Below are 22724 nucleotides of genomic sequence, written 5' to 3' on the forward strand. Positions count from 1 at the left end.
TGTTCATCTCTGCATAAACAGTGATGCCGGCTCATACAGGAGCCTGAGGATTTATGACGTAACTATGAAAATGTCAAAGCTCCACCTCCTCGAATCATGTTCTTACATGAAATCTTGGCTTCCGCTTAAAACTAAAGAGCTTGAGATCCTCACGTTTGCAAGGCAGACTTGAAAAGCGGAACAACCAAAAGAGCACAAATTAGAATGCAAATGAGATTTGAAAAATGCAGAGCTCTTCTAATTTGGGGAGACTGATTGTTTTGGTCGGTTCATTATTGCTTGCAGGGGACACTGCAGATGTGTGAACTCTTACAGAGCTGCAAATATTCCCTCACTCAAGAAAACACGCCGTGCTGCACATTCTTCCCACATTCAAAATCCAAGAGAGGAGTCAGAAACTCCCCAAAAACCACAGGGTTCACTTGCAAAAATGTTTAGAAATGCACTGCTGTTATTTCATTTGCCTTCTGGTTCTGGTGCCTTGCCACCTGAGTCACATTCTCATACCACTGCTGTCTAGGCAGGAGGGCCAGACTATTCTATTTTATCTATTCCTTCCTTTTTATTTTTTTTTAATAAAAACACAGAGCGAAGATTCTCATGTACTTGCAAAACTTCAGGAACAACTCCACAAAACTAGGGCAACAGAAAACATGCCAAATACTTCAAGGCTTGGCAACAGTGAGTGCCTGCCTGTCTCTCCGTGGCAGGAGGAATGCCTGTCTGTCTCAGCCAATGTTTCCGAGTAAGAATGTCTAATCCTGATAGCCCGTGTACATATAAAACACCTATGCTGTCAGCTCTCCAGGAAGAGACCTTGACATTTTGCAGAAAACCACATCCCCATCTCCCCCGAATATCAGCAGAAGGCAGAAAAACCTGGTAGATCTGAAAATGTAAGAATCGGGTGGTGCCTTCAGCAAGAATTGAAGTTAAAATGGAAGAGGCAGTGGTGAAACGAGCACAGGCCAAGTCACGGCACTGGGAGTACCAAGGAACTGACTTCCAGGTTTCCCAGACCCGTGTCTACAGCTGGCCTGTCCCTCTCTCCCCAAGAGAAGAGATATCTTGAAGGAGAAGAAACTGAGACTTTGATATCTTAAAAAGAATAAATAAAGGGTGAATGGTTTCAGCATGTACTGTATTATCATTGCGATGTTATGTGCCTCATGCACCTGGAGAAATAAACTGCAACCTGCTCTCCGAGCTCTAACTTTACAGTAACCAGGCTGGCATGGGAAGATGAGCTCTCGCTCTCTGCGGACAGAGTAACCGGATTGCAATGTTCTCTTCCCGAAAAGAGTAATGAGGTGCCCAGAGAGCCTGCAGAGGTGTCAGAGAAACAGATGCTGTTAGGCCCTTTGCAGGCCAAAGGCAGATTAAGAATAGCACAATACCAGCATAACAGGACCTTATCAACAGCCTCGCAAGTGCTCAGAAGTGGAAGCTGAGCGAAGGCTGTGACACCTGTCCGCATCGCAGCCCTGCTATTACTGCCTTCCGACTTCTGCACAATCCAAGTGTCCAAACGGCTTTGAAGCAAGAAACAGCAAGACAGGCAGGTGAATCTGAACTCCGATCAGCTGTCTGAAGAGACGGTATGAATACCTTACGTTTCAGTAACACTCTTCATCCATGACATTTCCGAGACATCCGTTCAACCTCGACACTCCAAACCACAGAAGTAATATCTGCCCAGCTAGAGACGGACAAATAAACACAAGTTAAATGACTGTTCAAGGTCGTCCAAGGACTACAAGAGACACACACGTCTAGCAAGCAGATTACTCCTTCCTTTTGAAAGGCACACAGACACACGCACGCACGCACAGGGGATTGAAACTGCTTAGCCAGGTGTGGAGCCTGCTGTGATCAACACAGCTTCGCTGAGCAGCAACTCTTCTCGCTGCTGTTTCGCTGGTGCTAAAACATAAAAAACCAAACGTTTGTAACAAAAATGATTCAAACAGATGCAAAAAGGGATGGAGGATTTTGCATCTGGGCTAAGTTACTACAATCTACGCTTCCTATTTGTCTGCTAGTTATTAAATTACCCATGAGCCATCAACAATTGAAGTCTCTCTCTGAGAGGCAGAGATTAACTAGGAATTGCTATGCAGAAATGCTGCTCATCTCTCTCTCCAGCGAGAGCAGCCTCACGATGAGTCGCGGACATTTGGGAACAAAGGTGAGCTTTCCTGCAAGAAATGAGAGGCACAGAAAGATGGGAAAACGCTGCTACAGGGAGGAGAGGATTTGCAAGGCAAGAATCTGTCAGACATGGTTTCACACACACACCGCAAGCCCCAGACTCTGATCAAACACACTCTTGTATTTGGAGCAGAGGAAGCCGCAATTCTGTTCAAGGACTAATGCAAACGAGATTTTCAGCGAAAGACAATGAAGCCAGTATGTAAATATTAATTTAACGATCTAGTTGACAAAGCCTCAGCTGATCTATAAATAGCTGGTTTATTAGCAGGTGATGCTGAAGGCAGCTATCCTGGCCCCTCTTCCCACAATCCCCTGTGCCATCTTGTTTTTCTTGACCCCGGAGCCACGACAACTCTCAGCTGTATGCAGCTTGCTTCTCCACCGCTACCTGCAGAGTAGCTACAAATACTTGACAATACAATACATATTTATCAAGGGCCTTACACGACAAGGATCCTGCGTCACTACGCACACAATGGCTCACAGCCCTCGATTAAAGAGAGCAAATGGTTCAGAAAAATCCTGCAGCCTTGCTTTTAAGCAGAAGGCAGCTGAGGAGCTGGTCCCTCAGGTACCATCAGGCATTTAGGGAATGACTGACACAGCTCCAGAGCCAGGCATTGTCCATCCGCATTTACACTGTGCACTTGGCAAAATAAGCATCAAGGATGGCAACACCTGAATAACTCTAGGCCACCAAAGAAGCCTTTTGCCATCTCCAAACAAGATGTCAAAACCCTTATCTCTTTCCGCAGTTTTATTTCATCTGGAATTATTATTTCAGAACGTGTAATAAATCTTGCAATTCTTTACCCTATCTTTGAGCCGTGCATGCAGGAATCCCTTCTCTCACACAGGCATGAGACAGCTATTTAACAACAGACAGCAACATCCCACCAGAGTTTCGGGCAGCAGTCAAGACTATCGTGTCCTTATAAAACTGCAGGGGCATTTGGACCAACACAACAGAATTGCCCTGACTGCAGCACGGCCAGCACCCGTGGAAACCACGTCAGTTGTGCTGCTTTAGGCTATTCACGTGGATTTGTATTTATTCTTCAGAAGTCTTTTAAAGCTTCAGTCTTCCTGTTGCTGCAAAGAACAGTGACAACATACTCGATGGGGTGGGCTCGTAAATAGGCAGATTGAATTAGAGGAACAGAATGGACTTTGTTGTCCCTCCCTCCCACTTGCTACAAGTTTCTGAACAAACCTTCTGAACACAAGAAGCTACTATATTTCTCCTAGCCATATGATAAGCAGAATGACAACATTACAAACCACACAATCAACACTTTTTTTTCCATAAGGTCCATCATATTCTTACAGCTTGTACAGTGGCAGGCTCTAGAGTTTACCCCGACAGGGAACCCGGTGTGCCGGGCATGGCCTCGACCCCGGCAAGGGCAGAGCCGGCCCTGGCGACAGGGACAGCTACGCCGCAGTCGGAGGGTGCACAGAGGCGTCCCCGAGCTCTGCCGGCAGAGTCCCGCACGCACCGCACAGCCAGCCCGCCCCGCTGCTGCACCTCGCCTCTCCACGCCGCCCGGCGATCAGGCAACGAGCATCTCCAGGAGACCGACCTGCGCTGCCACGGCACGGCACGGCACGGCACGCATGCTCTGAAGCATCCCAGCGACCCACAGCAACGGCAGCACGGCTCCCTGCGCAGCAGGCTTTGGACACAGGACTGATCCTTCATTTCTGAACAACATTCTTTACAAATTCTGCTTTCAAAAGTTTTAAATACAAGGGTTGAACTAGTATTTATATCACTGCAACACTGTGAAGGTCTTGCCGTCTGGTTCTTAAGATCATCAGGGACCATGGAAAGGAAACCTTTGCAATAAAGTTCACTCACTAAACTGTCTTTTCTGAGCAGATACACTTCTGTTTTCCATTATTTATGGAAATAAGATAGAGGAGTTTGACTTAGCACAACAGAAACTTCAAATAAAGCCACACTCAGAAACCCTGCAGAACCTAGCAAGAAAAGTGCTAAGTGTTGCTAAACTGATCATAAAGAAACTTGTTGTTCTTATTATTCAACTAGAAAAAAAAATAGTATAGTAATAGATCTGCAATCACCTTTGCTGTACTATTTACTTTAATAAAACTGTCATAAAACTAACAGCAATAGACATAAGCAGCACCAAGGAAAAACTGACACATTTTACATAGTTCAGTAAATGCAAGATGCTGCAACAAGGCATCAAAACAGCCCTCCCAGGAGACATCCACACAGCTGCTGTCTCCTTTGTCTTTGCTGTAAAGCTACACATCAACCTGCAGTACCAAACAACCCAAAAGAAGCTTGTTCTCTTCCCCAAACCTCTACAGGTGCCATTTCCACGGCTCCTGCAAAGCTGCTGCTTCCTTAGTCCACCGTCTCCTTCTCATATCAGCATATCCATTGCCCAGACCCTTGATTCCACAGCCCAGCCAGCTGTAACCCAGCAGCGCTCACAAGCCAGGACACGAAGAAAAGTTTAGCTAAGTTTGGTTCTCTCTGAAGCAAATTTCAGGCAACTAGAGCACAGATGAAATCCAGCTTCTCCAGAGTAATTCATTCTTCACACTTGTTTAAACATGGTCACTCACCGAGGACAGACTGGCAGCCTTCTCTGTGGGTTGCAGACTCCACCACGCTGCTGGGAACTGTGCTGAGACAAGTCCACATCACACGCCAGTGGAGATGGACTGCACCCTTCAGCTCTGGGATGGAAAGATCAAACTGCTAGATAGGTTCTCTTCCTTGCCAGGTACACTGATTTTTATCAACGGGAAAAGCCAATTAAAGTTTTTAAAGACACATACTCTGCTGATTTCTCCTTACTGCCCACTGCTCAGCGCTAGTATAATGGATAATGTTCTGCCTGTGGGTGTATTTTCTAAGATCTGTCAGTTCTGACAGCATTTTGGCACCTGGATAACTCAAGATTTATACCGAGAGTCCAGGAAAGCACCATTTCTCAGTAGCTGATGGGTACATTTTTCAGCAGGGCTTCCCTAATTAAAGGGCTAGAAAGAGATGGGATCAGATTGATAGGTTTTGCAGTCAGATGTTTTACGCTTAGTTTGATGAATTATAAATCACCTTTTGCAACTTCTGGAACACGCGAGAAGAGCATGCAAGAGAAACTACAGCAATATGTGCAAAACATCACAATATAATCACTTATTTTCAAATTTCACCTCTGTCCCTATGGCAAGACTGTTAAAGATGTATTCAAAAAACCAACATTCACTGAGAATTTAAAAAACAAAAAAAAAAAATCAAAAATAAAACTGATGCTATGAAACGAGACACTGCTGCTCTGCAAGTACTCCCACATGAAAGTGTTTTGCTCCAGATGGGACACAAAAGGTGTATCCCTCCTCCTTCGAGCATCACCCTCGGCTGGGAACATCGCACTGCTATGGAGTGCCTCACACAGCTCAATTAGCAACCTCCCCTGCCAGAGCAGTGGGAAGTTCTGCCTTGTCCTTGGCTGTCACAGCCTTGTCTCAGGGCTAGAGAAACCACTATCATATTTAATGCTTTGACTTTAACACCTGTAAAACTGCGTGAAGACAAGGTATTCTGCACTGGCTTCGTCGTCTCTGTCAGAGGCCCTTCGCTATAGCTCCAGAGAGACCAGTGTATCAGAATAACCACAGCTTGTTCTGGTCCTAACGGGATCTACAAGTACTGAGCTCCTCTTGGGGGGGAGGGGAGAATAACAACAACAAAAAAACCCCAAAACGAAGATGTGAGAGCCCAGCACCACAAAGTGAAAGTTCACAAGTTCCTTGCTGCCAGAGTGTTGTTCAGACCAATGTAGCCTTGAAGCTATAGAGAAGAAAGTCACAGAATAACCATCTGGAATGGGGGAAAATATTTGTTGGTAATTTAAAACGAGAAACTGAAGAAATACAATGCAGAGCAACCATGATGTGAAAAGCATTTCCAGGCACTGAGAGGTTAAAATAATTATCTGAACAGCTGGGAAAATTAAAATGGTAAAATAATAGCTACCCTTCAAAATTCTACAGATGCAGAGAGACTCTTCAATGAATAACTGATAAAGGGGAAAAAACATTTTAAAAGACAAACTGTTTCACGCATGAAGGTCATACAAGTAACAACTCCTCTTAAGAACCTGGATTTTCAGACTTGGCAAGAGATGAAGTGGTTGGGTTAACACAGCAGCCTTTCACCTCTAGGGACCCAGGGGCAAATCCTGAATACTCACATGAAAGCGACTTCGGGCATATCCTTTCTACTGTTTTTTTGGAAACAGTTCACTACCGCAGCAAAAGTAAGGTCACACAGGATCACGCTGGAATTATTGCAGCAGTTTGTTTGCTTTCCCAAGGAATTCTCCCAGCACTGGCACAGCCTCAATGGCTGCAGCAACTGGTGCAATCAGAGCAGCCAGTTTAGACAATTTTACTACCCTGTTATCCAGGGCTCCCTGGTACACACAACCCTGCTCTGGCAAGGATGTGGTGGTACGTTATTTTTCAGAAAAAAATGACAGTCTATCGTGAGCGGCTTGACTATTCAGAAAAGGTCTAAGAGGAAGAATAACTCCAGTCAGGATTGCAGCTGATGAGCCCTGGCACGCACAACACCGCTCGTCAGGACAGGGCACATGGACAGACACATCCAGGGGACCCAAAGCTCCAGCAGAGTTATCTTCAGGGCAGGGAGGATCTGAAGGAACACAGCTGGGGAAGGTCTATCTGCCACCTGGCTCCAGCTATCCTCCTCATAGGCAGTGAATCCTCTCTCCCTGCTAGCTATTTTAAAACAAGCAACCAAAAATTTTCAGAAAGTAAAGAAAAAATTGACAACTGAATATGTAGCACTGCAAAGAAGAGATCAGCTGCATGGTGCCAGCTCTTGTTTCCGTTCCTCACCCATTTCAAATGCACAACCTCTTCCACATAAATACTGAGCAAACTGTTACAAGGACAGCAACTGAACACACCTCAGAGTCCAAAAACATGGATCCTTTGGCAAAAAGGCAGAATCAGAACAGAAGGCCAAATCCATCCACCCCAGCAGTCAATTCTTCTATCATTCACACATATCATTTCACCAGCCTCCAACTGGAAAGTCTTCACTACTCCTTTTTTAAGTCAAAGAAGTTAGACAGCATAAACACTGAGATCCTCCTACAGGACGACTTTTTCTCCAATCAAAAGAATTTGTTATTCTAGCATTATTAGAGCATTCCCGAAGAACTAAGATGTAGCCTCCTCAACCTGTACGCTTCTTCTCTCTCCAGAGTAGACCCTACTTCAACCTACCCTGAACATGGTCGTTGTACTTCTCCAGTTGACAATCCTCTGGTATTGAGTCCTGATGCTGTCAGGCATCTCCTCTAATGGATTAGGCTGCTCATTAGTCACTGATACAAAAAAACCCCAAAACATGAAGAGGATGAGCCTGCAGCCTCCTCCACACTTCTTGCTGCAATCACCTTGAATGCCCCCAGCTACATAGACCAGGCTTGACCACTTTAAGGATCAAAAACATCTAACATGTTGCAGAAAGGAGTTCTTACCCTGTGTCTATGCCAAACCAAGTAGCCTGTGCCACAGAAAGTAAAATGGCTGACAGAAGGTTTCCAGTAGAGGTCTTGACATTCCCATGATCCTGAGGGACCCCGTGACACATTTTTATGAGAGTCAGGACCCTAGCATTCTGCCAGACTTTTGACCCAAGCTACAATTATGACTGCAGCTTTAATTCAATACGCTCTCCTTCACTTCCGATCCTAATCTGCTGGCAAGAGCTGTTGGACCGGTAAGCACCTGCCTTTTTTTGGCCCTTTAGGTGACTACATCACTGTGCTGCCTGAACAGACGCCAGCAGCTAGAGCTGCACAGCAAAACCATTCAGGAAATTCACCAGCTGGGTACATAACCTGCCTTAGCAGAACTGCTACTCATACTGGGAAACCTGCAAATCCATCTCTGGTATCTTGTCATGGCACTGGTTGTGATAAGAACGTGGAAATGGGATATCCCCAGCCTGATCTCTCACCATACCAGTGTGATGATTAGTTATCAGTCTTTTACTTGCCCAAGGCAAACAGCATTCTGCCATATTGATGTATAGTCAGGTAATGTACTGTGGGATCCTTCACAGTTTAAAAACGTGCATAAATCTGACAGGACAAGAAAGAAGCTGAAGCAGAAAAGGAAGTGTAAGGCTTACACAAGCACCCACACCTTCCTACCCTCCTCCTTCCATGGAGTCTCTGAATCTTACCCACATTTCTTGGAGTCAAACTTCCCTGTGCCAAGCAGCTTTCTTGTTCAATGAGGAGCACTGGCAGACACAGAGGATTACTCCACGTCCTTATGAGCTTCCAGTACTCAGAACCCAAAGACTTCTTTGCTCCTCTGATCGGCCATGTTCAGATGCATATTTAAAAATAAGACAGACACTGAACTCTGCCTTACCCCCTGAGGGAACTGCAGCCTCCTCTTTCCAAACCGCCAGTTCAGTGCTGCAGGGAACAGGCAGCCTGGTGTCAGCTCCAATACAGATTTTAAAATGAAAGGAATGTAAATGAAGGGGACAGAAGAGAGGAGAGGAGGGAGGGAGAGCGGGAGAGGGTGCAGAGACACTCAAAGGAAACAGGTGAGGACTGGGGAAAGGAAAAATCTGAGCCCAGACTCTAGAAAGAGGTGAGTAAATAAAGAGACAGAGGAGGAGGAGGTAGCAAAATGAGGCAATAGCATATGTCTAGCTTGCTTGTACATATTACAAGAAAAATCCTATAGGTGGCTAGAAGTTCTCATGCTAGGTAGTGAGGAAGATATCACTCACAGTGACATCACTGAGCCACACATAGCTTAGAATATACGCGAAACACCCACAGCTTGAGCTGCAATCACAGCAGAGCCCTAGAACAATTTACCCTTGCCTACAGCTCAAACATTTGCTATGTACTGTCCCGGCCCAATGGAGACCCACCCCAGTGCTAGTGTGGCATTCATAACGATCTTGAATTTGGCATGACACAAAGCAAAATAAAACCAAAAATACCACAGAGAAAATAATTTGGCAGTGCTATACAGCAATTGATTCTGTTGCCAGTGGGTCAAAATGGGGATTCCTCAACGCTGCATGTTTCTAGATCCTACCCAACAGGGTTGGCAAATTTCTGGTGTTTTTAAGCTTAAGACAAGGATTCTTGGTAGTTAACCACAAGGAAACAATTTTGAAAACCTTAAGACATTGTTGGTGTACGTTCAAAAAAGAAAGAAAAAAGAGAGACAGAGAGAAAATCAAGCGCATACCTAAAAGCAAACTTGCAAATAAGAAATGCCAAGCCAGAAATCAGGACAGGTTCTTACAGCTCTACAACACAGAATTCCAGAAGCTCATCAAAACTTCAGTCGCACTTGAGAAATTTGTGCGAAGATCACAAAATGCTTCCAACTGTTGATTCTGAGGCAATTATCAGGAAGAATGCAAGCCTGACTGCAGCGAAACATGCAGTATGGCATGAACTTACCACCCTGCTGCCGGGATGAACCATGTACCAGGGTCAAGTACAAATCAAAACTGATGAAGCCACGAAATGCACCAACAGAGAGAACAAAACAAGAATAAAGACGGATCAAGAACCAAGGATCATGAGGAAGAGCAGGCAGAACCCAGAACCACAGTTACAGCATAGAAGCTTGTGGAGCAGTTCAGAGCCACTGCAGAAATTCCCTTACATACCTGGCTAGTGGGTTCAAACATCAGTCAGATCCAAACCTGCCAGGGAGATTAACTGCAGACAGCTACAGATTAACGCACAATCCTTATAACCTTTCATCCACATGACAGTGTACTAGACTGCTGTGCTTTGGAAGACTCTTCTCGAGGGAAGATGCCTACTTCAACCTTCGAGCACTACAACACTCCTGCTGCTTTATGTTGTCCCTTAAGAAAAGCTTTTCATAGCAGCAATGAAAGCTTTTTGCATTGAACAGCTGGAACCAAAGTCAAAGCACAACCTGGCAGTTTTCTTGGCTGAACAGAGATGCCATTGAATTCGACAGTCACAGGCAAAAAGCCCACATTGACGCAGGTTTGAAACAGTGGTTCCAGATATTAAAGAGAGTCAGAACTGCCATTTTCAGGATTTACAAGAAGAATATTTTGAACCTTATCCTTCTGCTACAGCTGGCACCCAGGGATTACCTCACTTACTTCTCTCCTTTAAATAATTTTTTCCATAACACCTACCAAAGCCACCACCTTCCCAGAAGAAGCCAGGACTTGCCGTCAGGTCTCCCCAGATGCTCAGATTAGTCAAACCTCTTTCCCATGTGGGAACCCTCAGATCCCACAACTAAGTGAAGCAAGGATTTGGATCTGAGATTCAAGTTTCCATGAGGGGATTTCTGTTATTATAGCAGACCTGGTTCCAGACACAGCCACTGTGAACTATGTGACAGGATATGAATCCTTTCCTATACATTCCTGCTGTGCCATCTCACTCTTCATTTCTTCACGTCCTGCTTTTCTCTATAGTATTGCAACACTTCATTGATTCAACACAATCGACAAGAGAGCACGAAGGCAGAGACAGACTCTCAGACTGGAACAGCTGGTTTTCTTGATGGCATCAAGTCCCAAAGAGAGGTAAGGAATCACAAGAAAAGAGACTGCTTATTCTCAACAGCAAACAAGGCACCGAAGAAGAAAGCAAAACCCTGCTGACTGTGAGAAAAAGGCAGCAGTGGGATTTTGAATATATTTCACACTCCTTGATGGATCATGCCTGAAGATTTTGTGGGAAAGTGGAGCACAGAGGAAACCACACTTCAAAGCCTATCACTGTACTCACAGGGCCTATGAAAACTTCATAAATACAGCCCCCTGCTATACTGTCCAAAGCCCACATGCAGACCTGCTGACACGACTAATTCCTCAATGGCCACAACCCACAACTGCTACACCCTGCTCACATTAAGCTTTGGATTAAGCTCCTGTCACTCATGGCAAAGTGGGCTTCACGATAGACAAGGGTGACCAGCGGGGCCTGAAAAAGTTGGTCAAAAGCGATTGACCCTGCGACCAAGCTCTGCACAAGGACTCCTAGACGTAATAGCCACCCAGGTCACAGCCAAGACCCACGCTGAGTACCCACCCGTGAGCTGACAAATCTTAGGCTATCCCACTCAAACACAGCTGTCTGTCGCACTAGTCCTCTGACATGGGAGCACAACATTGCAAAGTTTTCTCTTCCCTCATCTCAACCGCTGTCCTGACTCAACATGCAGCAGCAAAAACAAGCTACCAAGGAACTGACAACTGCCTGCCTGCCGATCAGCAGGAGAAGGTGCTCACGCCAGCATGGATCAGCAGTTGCTCTGGTCCCCAGAGAGCTTAAATTCCCTAAGTGTGAAATATCTGACTGAACAACACAAAAAGGAGTGCAGTAAGCAAGATCACAAGCTACCTTAAATCCATGAGCTCTTTTCTTCTTCCAGGTTACTCACACCTAGTATGTATCTTTTATCTCATCCCAAAGTAAGAGAACATGCATTAAGGGATCAGGCCATTAACCTGTGAAAGCTGGGCCCTTTCTGTAGCCCTCTCTTGCAACTAGGGGTTTGCTTCCTTTTCTCAAAAGTAAAGAACGAAACCGATATTTGGACAGGGAAGGCATATTCTGAAGAACAATCCCCAAAAACAAGGCTGCTCTCTTTTCTCAGTTGCTGCAGTGCCACCCTTGTTGAGCATTTCCAGTGAAGCTGATCGTAGTGGTAAGCACAAGTCAGACCCTCAAATATTCAGGCAAGCCAGGTCCTCAAGTGGATATAAGCAGTTTCATGAACTGACATCACTTGGATTCCTCCAGATTTGTGTCTCGAAGTTGAGCTCCTCAGTGACTACACTGATGTCTAATAAAGGGTGAGTCAATACCATTCCCCCCTGCACAAGCACGGCTGGGGTCCCTTCCCTCCACCTAATTGCCTTCTTTCACAAGATATACAAGAACTTATTACCTTAGAGCCTTTGTGCCTTCTGAGGAACACCACCACAACTTGCCAGCGGGTTCAGAGCAAGCAGAGTGAGACAGACACCAGGCTCACAGACACACGACATGGTTATGTGAGTCCCGTTTCCTTAATCAGGGTAAAACTCCAGACACTGCTAGGGGGAAGCCATACATTCGGGAGAAGTGCTGGCACATTAAACCCAGAACAGCATTACCCGTGACACCTGAGCAGCCTCTGCTCTGCTCTCCAGGGACTGCTCTGTATGTGGCAAAGCTCCTGACCTTCCAACATCTGTTCAGTTTTTATACAAAAGCAAGTCAGGGCCCTCTAAAAGAGTACATCATCTTTGCTGACATTTCAGTCCCTGAGGGAGAAGCTCTCCTTTGGCTTCATGTCAGCCACCTTTGGCTATGTCAGAAAATAGTGCATAGCCTGTTCTCTCAAGCAAAGCTGTTTCCCTGTTCAAAGGTTCCCCGTAAACAGACAGAGGTGGCAGCTGGAGAAAGGAGACCTGGGATCACTGCACACAATCTCACCTTTTATTATTTATCCACATTTACTGAACACAGCTTGGCTCTAATCCATCAGTGCAAGAAACCTGCTAATACACCCACACGATTGGAGAGACTCTCCTGCATTTTATGGGGCTCTATTGCAGCAAACGTGAGGGCTCAGCAAAATAAGCAGGCGCTAGGAACTGACTCATGCAGCCTAGGATCTCTCTCACTCATGTCCAGACCAGCACATATTTGATACTGCATTAAACGAGCAACTTCAGAGCATTCTGTTGTCTCAAGTTCATGCCACAGCTTCGCGTGCACATAACCACCCCATCAGCACCAGCTAGAACAAAGTATGACTTTCACATTTAATAGCTTCTGAAATGTTTGTTGTTCTCGAACAAAATGGACCCCATGTGCCTCAGACATTTGGTAAAGGCTGGAAACAGTGGAATTCATGAGAACATTACACCCTGTCTGTCCTCAGCAATGAACCTGCCTCTGCTCCAGAGAGGTCAGTCTGGAGTCTGTACAGATGCTTCCAGGTTGGCTTTTGCAGAATCATGAGGCAGTCTTTGGTGCACTAAAAGCTCTCCATAAAAATGTCTTTAGTGCACTCCAGCCCATATCACAGAGACCTCATCATGCCAGCCCAAGGTACACGCAGCTGGGAGGAATCCTATCTGGATCATAGCACTCAATACATTGTTCAATGGCTGCCTACTTCTACAAGACTTAAAAAGATTTCCTGAGCCGCAGAATACTCCTGAACACACTTAGGCTTGGTATTAAAAGACAAAATAAAAGTTTGATGTGCCACGGGAAGTTAAACAGTACTGCCAACATCCTAGAGCCCAGAACTATCATGGAGCTTGCTAAATGATGACCATCCTAAGTAGGTCACCTTCATTGCTACTGAAGACAAAAGCTCTCAACTGTTCCTGCTGATAAGGCCGGAGGGAACCTCGTGTTCAAACTCAGCAATTGCTGTACACCTGAATCCATGAGAAGTCATGTGTCAAGAGAGTCCAGAGGGTCATCAGAAGTAACCATATAATTTACTGACACACCATGTTTAGCTCCAGCCAGTGCCTCAGAAGAAGTATACATTTTCTTCCTTCTTCCACCCATGAAAAGGAATCAGCAGCAGTGCTCAAAGATGGAATTAAGAAGGCTTTAATACAGGACAAACAAACAGTAATTCAGTCTCCTTTCCAAATGCTTTGGAGAGATCAACAAGTCTCCATATCATACCTACAACCAGAAATTCTATTCTGTCAAAGAACTTATTTCATAAAGTTATCAAGTACGTAACTGAATCAGTGTATATTACTTGCACTGCTGCCTCACCCAGAAGATAAAAAACTCAGTTCTTTGATATTTAGAAACTTTCTGATTTTTTTTAATCTTATGCCAATATACTCCTTTACTCAGTTCTTCCTGAAGTTTGTACTACAAAGATGTGTTTACTTATACTTTTCTTCTGAACCTCTCTCTGACCCCAAAGTGTGCAGATAACCACTTTGCCATCTACAGTTTCAACCCTTGTCCAAAGGCTTACAGTCCTACCAGCAAAGAGACTCTCGTAGAAGAGTGTCTTTTAGACAGCAGCAGTGCAGGGGACCATCGGGCAGCTGGGCACCGCTTGCCTGATCCCTAACAGGCAGCCATACAGAACCCACCAGCCACTCCAGTCCCATATCACTTACCTGTTTCCATGACAGTCAAGAGATTGCTACATAGAAAAACCTCAAGAACAGAAAGCAGGCACTGTTAACACAACATCTAAAGGAGGAAGGTGTGTCCTGGACAGAAATGCAATTGCTTAGGTAGCTGGGCTGGGGCACCGCACAGTACTAAAGAGGAGACTAAACTCAGAACAACTGCAAGTCATGAGTAGGAAGCACCATTCAGAAAATAAGACAAATGTAAAAATTTTACAGCCGTCTGGTTTGAATGAAAGGAGAAAAAATGTTGCAGCTGCTATCATCTCCCAATTTTTTTAAGCTTGCTTTTTGTTCAGTTATCTGATTTCCCGAGGATATATATTGAGAATGAAACATTAAACAAGCAGAAAGGAGATTTGCACATCCAGGAGTCAGTACAGGTGCAAGTAACCGTAATGGGAAGGTACCATCTCAGACCCGGCAGCAGGACACTGCCACCTGCCAAAGGCTTCCATGACCTGGCTAAGTGGGTGCTCCCTTCAGTTTTTCAGACCGTGTCCACAGCATAAAAATAAACAGAACACTTGAAATCACCCTCACTGGCAAACTCACAGAGGAATCTAAGGAACAAGTAAATGAAGAAAAACATTCTCCATTTCCACATGAAACACTTAGATCAGGTCAGGACTGAAGTACACATTCCACAGAGGGGAAGCTGGAAGGATTACTGCGCGCACTTCAACCTGTTCAGGAGTTACAAACAATAAATAAATCTCATTATCTTCTTTCACTAATGCTAAATTCATTCTGAGAAGGGAACTAGGTACCTGCAAAGGCACAAAAATGCTGCAGATGTAGTGGTGCTTGTTCACAGCTCCCAGTCCCCCAATAAAAGAACAGTGTAGTAATGCTTTACTAATAGACGGAACCAAACAACCCTTAGCTTTCCGTTACACAGTTCAGTGAAGTAACTCAACGGATGATCTGCTCAGAAAAACAAACCCGGAGTCCTTGTGGGCAGCAAACGTGGACTGATAAACTGAGCGGGAGCGGATGCAGAGGCAGATGGGCAGAGGTAATCGGAAATGACAGAAAGATAAGCAGGCAGAGGGCAAGCAGAGAGCTTGAAGGACAGAGGCAGAAGAGCTGAGATTTTACAGAGTACAGATATCTGAAAAGTTAAATCAACAGCTTTCCAATAGCATTATTTTAAAAATCATTCCCCCTAATATATGCAGGGAACCAGCTGCTTGCAAAATGACCTTTCATCCCTACCTAACATATTTTATTAGACTAATTCTGAGCTGGAGGTTGGCTGGTCCTGAAATCCATTTATACAGGACAAACAGGCATTCAGCAGGGACAAAGAGCGAACGCATTGTCAAAATAATTTTGTCTGCATTTCTGGACGCACATCCAGGCTTAACACAGTAGAGCAGTGCGCTTCTCGAACTTCAGAAACAAGAAGATACACGAGACATTGCAGCACCATTCTAACTTGAGACTTCATTACCTGCTTCCACCACATTACAAAGGTAACAAACACTAATTATAACAAGCGTTGGCTTTCTGGACCACTTCTGTGAATGCAGATGTCTCTAACAGCCTTTCAACAACTCTTCAAGGCCCCCAACAATAGCCTCTAACCAAAAAAGATGTTACAACCACAGGAAAGTTTCTTGCCAACAGATACAAATATCATCAGCAGAGCTAACTCTAGTACTATATTCAGATCACTGTAACACGCTGTTTTCCACTTGTCTTGTTCCTAGATTTGAAGAACTGATGCCCAGAAAGGTTACTTAAACTGGCCTGAGAAGGTCTAGATAGGACAAATAGCTCTAAATTGCCTTGGAAACATCACAAGTATACTAGGAAATATCTCCACACGAGGAGGCCTGTTGGGCAGACAGACAGTGTCACAGGGGGGTGAAAACCACAACCAATTAATGCAGGCACAATGCAGAAAGAAACCTCCCCACAAAGCTCAGATTTTGTAACAGATGAAAGTTCCAGTCTTGGACAGAGAGGCTCTGTGGAGACAACAGACACCAGCAAGTAGCATCAGGGCAACTTCCAACATGCCACAGCTCTGATGAGAAAAGGATTGGCTTCCTACTAATAGGAGGGCTCATCCATCATTCATTAATGTCCCAAGTTCTCTTTGGCACTGCAAAGAAGAGCAATCTTGCTTGCCTGGTAGCAACTCTTCCAATGGATTGGGACCAATGCCACCAGAATAATCCCTGTCTATACTACCTACACAGACACATTCAACTGACTGGTGAAGGCTTTAAATCCTATTAGTCCTCAAGGTATTCAGCCTCAAGACCTGCTAACAAAAATAGCTGATGGATGGTGTGGAAACCGCACACTGCATGGAGCAGGAAGCCATCCTGCACAGACTATGACCAACAAGGAGCGTAACAAATCTTCGGTTTCCCCAGTTTTTCACGAAGACTTTGGCATCACTGATATAATTTCCCAAGTTATAGCGAAGTTGTCAGAGAACGGATCTAACATTAGCACAGAAGTTATGGAAGTCGGGGCTATTTTGGAGCATCTTGGGAGTCTGAAGGCATTTGACCACTGACCTTGTGCTTCTAACCAGCAGCTGCTATCGACAGCAATTTCTGTGGATCTGTTTCAATCTAACCTCAGCAGCAAAACACATAGTTTAAGAATTGGAAATCTACTTCTTTCTGTCCAAGACTGCTTGGTCATCAGTCTCCCAGAATTAATCTGAGTAAGAATTTCCACTTCCAACTTGCCAACACAGTGCTACAAATCTTTTGTGAAAAATCTGGCATTAAACCAGCATGATGTATCACAACACACTCTCACCCCCAAGCAACTATTTCCCATACTAGATAAGCCCAACTGAATACAGGCTACAGTTCTCAGGAAAATGTTGCCTAACACACCATACAGAGCAGCACGGAACTAGAGAAACCTGTTAGATACAGTAGATCCATGTAGGTCTCATTAAGTCAAAAGAAAAATAATTTTTGAAAAAAGATTTGAGAGAAAACAATACATCAGAGAAACATATTCCTTTCCTGCTAGTGCTTGGCCCTACTTTGCTTGAAAGTTTGATACCAAACTTCAGATGAGCCTTTTCGGATTCACCCACTCAAAGATCACACCACAGCATCAAGTCAGCTACGACTTCTTGTTCCTGACTGGCTAGGTCTTATATTATTTTTATTACAGAAAAATTTTTAGACTGTTTTTAAACAGATTCACGCAAACTAAGCTTTAAAACAAGAACCGTAGCACAGACAACATTTTAGAAGTAACAAAATACCAAATAGTTCAACTTCAGAAACTGTAATAGTATTCTGACTTCTTTCCCTCTTTTAACAACACTGCCTTCAAATCCATCTGTGAAACATGCATATTTAGATCAACTTTACTTGTAAGTATATCTGAGATCAGAACCATCACATGAGAAATTAGACTACAAGGCAATTCTGCCTCACTGTAACAATGTCAAAACACACAAACAAACAAAAACCAGAAAACCAGAAATAAATGCACATGGACTGTGCACTGAACTGTTAGACAACAGATTGTCTTTGAGAAAAGAAATGGGGCCAGAAGTCCAACTTCCAGACCAGGCAATGGATGCAAGAACTTGAGAAGAAAAGATGATGCAGAGTATGGACGAAGTATCTCTGGAAAAGAAGCCTTGAAGAACAGACAAGTGAGCAGAAAAGTTTTAAGCTTATTAATGGTCATTTTCTTCAAAAATGACAAACTCCAGGAGATTGCAATGTTTGGGCTCTATGTGGAATGCACAGAGCAAACAGAGAGAGGCACCTGTTTACGTGGGTTAACAAGTGCTGACGGCACGCCAGGCTGTGGGGAACATCAGGGCTTCATGAAGTGCTTAGACACAGAGCAAATAAAGAACTTACATGTCCAGTTTCATAAACACCAGGTACAGGCAGCAGCCATTTCCATTTTAAGCAGGCCAGCATTTTATTCTGGGACATGCCTCATACATTAAGATGGCGGTTTATGTCCTTTCAGGCAGTTCTATATATCTATTTTATCCACTGATGAACTCTTGAGGATATAAAATGTTGCGTATAGACCCAAGACTCACCACAGCCATGTTGCCTCTAAAATCAAAACAGTAACTGTTTTGATCCTTTATAATTAGAAGCAAAATATGGATCCTTTTCACCTTTGCAAATAACAGATCGGGTATGCCTGGGTACAGTTAATCCACTGCCGCTCTCCTCTGTGTTTACGACTAAACAAACAGCAGCTGCCTGCAGCGTGCGGCCTCTCCACTGACTCTCTTGTGGGGGCCATTTATTGAGTCATAAACTCCTCCGATAGTGTTATCACCATAGCATTTGCACAAATAAAAGTTGGAAGAGAGAAGGATTAAAAAAGAGAATTGATTTTACAGAGAACACTTCACAGATACATTTGCTTTGAGCAAGGACTGACCGACGAAAGGTAGGGCGGGCATACCCCTGGCTGAGGACAGCTGGGTGCATCATCCTCCAGATACGAAACACACAGGTTTATCTGAAACGACAAAGCTGAATTTCAGAAAGCTCAAACAACCTTACAGCCTTGCAAGTTAGATATATTGCATTTCAAGGAGCATACCTTGTGATATGTTTATATCTCCTCGATGAGACTTTGACAGTTAAGATCTACCTCTGCAGAATCCCAGGGGAGGAGAAATCCTGGCGTTCGTCAAGTACAGATACGGACCTCACTATACCTGGCCAACACTTTCTTTCCCCAGCCACACACAGAGACTGCTACTCTCTACCCTAATAAGTACAGAAACAATATATAAAGCATTTTGCAACCGATCAGAATGGAAACAACTCTTCAACAAGAGCCTAATGATCCAGAATGATCAGACACACCTGCAGTGCAGCCCATGGCATCCAATGCACCCCGAAGCTGTTTCTCTTAAGCAAAGAGAGAATCCGGTTGTGGAAATGACAGCTCCCAGCAGGCCACGATTCAGCAGGATTCAAAATGCTGGAGCGAAACTGCTCCATCAGGATGGGACACTGCACGACTACCTGCGGCATCTTCTCAGGAATCCAGGTCACTGCCCACAGACACACTCCCAGTAGAGCTGCATTGCTCTGCTGTGCGCACCAAACAGGAACTGGGCTTTCCCAGGGATCACTTGGAAAAGCAGGAGCAGCAAATTGACCACATTTCTTCTTATTACAGTCAAGGGCAAAGGAGTATGCAGTCGACTCACGGCTATGTTAAAAGTCTACCGGCAGCTGGAATCCAGACAATCAGTGTTTCACAAGGTCTTGTTTGCACAGCAGAGTGACTCTCCGTAAACGAGTGGGAATTTTCCCTGCACTTCCATTACAAACCCAGAACGTTCATACACAGAGAAGCTGCCGTACCATAAACTCACTGACTAGTTTATTGCCTTGTAATTTCCTTATGTAGACAAGCCCTAAAGCCTTGACAGAAGTAGGTTTACCTTTGTCTGTTTTGAATAGCAGACTCGTGAGAAGCTGGACGCAGAATAGTGAGAAGCAGCGCAGAATCACGAATGGCTCCTAGCTCAATGTATACAGCTCCTATTGACAAGGGAATACATGTGTCTGAGTATGCAGCTCTTTATAGCTTGGTTTGGCCAGGAGCTAGAGCGCAAAAATTTCACCTTGGTCCTTCTGTGAAAGACAGGCACCTAGAGACAGTAACAAAACACTTGGAAAGAAAGGGATACATCTTCTTCACTAGCAGACATTTTTCTGCATGGAGTCACAACAAGCAGGTTCTGTTTGAAATCTCAAATTACGTTAATACACGGTCACCGGAGGCTGCAGTTTTCAAGTGGCAGCTGGCTGGAGATTCCCTGGTATAACCACCAATTACATAACAAATAAGCCAACTGAAATCCAATGGAAATTCAGATTTGCCTACTAGTGTGAACAAGATGTAAGGGAAGCAGAATGGGTCACAAAATATCCTGAAAAGCTTGTATGTGAGTGCATATTTGCATGGGGGAGGGAAGTAACTCAGTAACAGGACTCAGATTTAAAAAAAAAAAAATTGTTTTTCCCTTTCCATCTGGACTCAAAGTAAGAAATTACGCAGGTTTCCACTGCCAACTCTCCTTTTCGTTCCACACCCTCTTCTCATTGGCACGAGACAAAACCTTGGGGAAACAGCAGCAGCAATTTTCAGTTCTCATTATCTAACGGCAGCAGTAGCCCTTGGTGAAACTTGCGGTCAATAAACTACAGGCAATTTTAAGAGACACAATGGGAACTGCCCCTCCTACAGCTGTCCCATTATCCCAGCTTTTATTAGATTTAAAGCCAGCGATTTTTATGCTGTAGCTAAAGTTCTGCAGAGCCATGAAACAGACCACCAGAAAAGATAAAACACTCCTAAATTAAACAGGAGATGTTACAGTAACATACTCTGAAGTCAGAGAGCTTCCACACAAGCAAAGCACAGGATGCAGCAAGCAACCCAGACCCTAAGCGGGCTGACGCCGCTGCAGCGAGCCAGCGGCATCGCAACCAAAACTTAACATTCAGGGTGGTGCAAATGGCAAAGTTAGTGAGCAGGGCAGGCAGGGCAAGACGAAAGCATGCTGGCTACAAGGGCGGACAATGGGAGCAGGATCCTGCTCCCATAACTCTGCAAACATCGCACTACAGGCATTGGCTTTGGAGTTCATGGCGTGGACGTGTCTCCCAAGTGGCAGAGAGCAATACTCGCTTGTGCATGGCAATTCAGCCAACCTGCTTCAGATAACTATTTTAGGGTCAGATGTGCCATGCTTTAGCGGTGCCTATTTCTCTCCCTTGTCTACAACAGGAGCCCTGATGGCCAGAAAACATACAAACTGGGTAACATCAGTTATACCCCTACCATGCACCGCAATAAAGTAACCTGTTCCACTAAGAGGGCCTGTACAGGATATGAGTAGAAAATAAATTTCAAAACTTGTTAAATGATTGCCTGATAAATTTGTCCATGGGGCAGAAGTAACTGAGGGTGCATCTCAGCTCCTGGTTCAGAGATGGGCACAGCAGAAGGCAAAGTGAAATGGGTGCCCAAAGCAACAGTTTCAAACCAACACAGTAAGGGGGAAGATGCAAAGAATTATTCTCATTCACTGTAAGCTGTAATGTTCAGTCTAGAAATCTAGAGCTTGCTTTCTTCGAGTCTAATGTATACCATGCCCTGAAGACATTTTTATCAGCCATCAAAAGGAACTTGCAGAGAACCAGATGCTTCATTAAAGAATATTCACCAAGCCTTAAAATCTTCAGTAAAAAGCAGAAGAACAAATCACCAGCGTGCAAGTGAGCTGAAGTCACACATCCAGCTTTGATTACAACCTCCTGTACTGGAAAACAAATTGTGTTTAAAAAAAGGAAAAAGCCACCCAAGAAATCATGAGATTCTGGCCTCTCTTTCCCACATTCCTCCAACCTGAATTTCCTGAATGAGGAATGCGTGAGACAAAGCCATTTGGTAGAAGATGCTAATTTAAAGAAAAATAACAGCTTAAAAGGGGAAGGGAGGAGTGAGTTATAATCCTTCATGAAAAACACAACAGCTTGTGATCGCTACATATATCTCAGGAGTCAGAGGACTCAGTAAGAGCAGTGAGGCAAACTGTCAGAGCTTGAGCTGTCCTGGGACAAAGGAAACTGCAGAAGATCTACTGCCTTACACAAGTTTTACTTGAATTTGTACTTGCAGAACCTTCTATCGCCTATATCTAGCTGCAAAGTTTAGTTACCTATTCCTTAGTCTGTTTCACCCCCTCTTAAAACATAGCAAGGAGATTCTCTGCCACATTGTCATCATCCACAACAAATTTGTGTCCTATGCACTGCTCCATCCAGAAGGTTCTAAAACAGGGGGAAAAAAATTTCTTAAGTTCACTGCACACGCTGGGAACCAAGACGATCCTCAGTTTTTGGTTTATAAAGAAAACCTACCAAAAACCCCACCATTACACAAATCCAGAAAAGATCCAAGCTAATAGGATCTTTCACTGCCCTCTGCTGTTACCAGTCATTTAGCTTCCAATTTACTCTTTAATAACGTCGGGCTGGGGCCCAGGGCTGGCAGCGTCCCAGCGCCTTTCTCAGGCGGGTTGGAGCCGCAGCTTGCAAATATGCTGAAGTTTAATGCAATCTGTCTTCTTTGGTAATCACATTCCACCCGCACCGCATGCAATAAAGATGTATTGGTAAATGCATTTGCTAAAGATACGCTCCACTGAAAAGGCTACAAGCCCGATTTACAGGAGGCAAGGAGGAAGCACCAGGTAACGGAGGCTGGCAATAGATGCGTCAGTGCT

At 44.5% G+C, this 22724-nt stretch overlaps 1 protein-coding gene across 6 annotated transcripts in view; it reads right to left on the minus strand.

Annotated features, from left to right (window-relative positions):
* CHCHD6 (coiled-coil-helix-coiled-coil-helix domain containing 6) overlaps positions 1–22724 on the minus strand; it is a 118479-nt gene that overhangs the window by 13816 nt on the left and 81939 nt on the right. For 4 of the 6 annotated variants that reach the window (XM_075433043.1, XM_075433042.1, XM_075433045.1 and 1 more), the window contains one exon: positions 18851–18931. The exons of 1 other annotated variant lie outside the window; for it this stretch is intronic. In XM_075433043.1, coding sequence (XP_075289158.1) covers positions 18851–18931 — 81 coding nt within the window. The remainder of the gene's footprint in view (positions 1–18850; positions 18932–22724) is intronic. One more of the 6 variants, XM_075433044.1, reaches the window with a different exon arrangement.

Source organism: Opisthocomus hoazin, chromosome 11 (genome assembly GCF_030867145.1).
Source record: "Opisthocomus hoazin isolate bOpiHoa1 chromosome 11, bOpiHoa1.hap1, whole genome shotgun sequence".
Classification (NCBI taxonomy): domain Eukaryota; kingdom Metazoa; phylum Chordata; class Aves; order Opisthocomiformes; family Opisthocomidae; genus Opisthocomus; species Opisthocomus hoazin.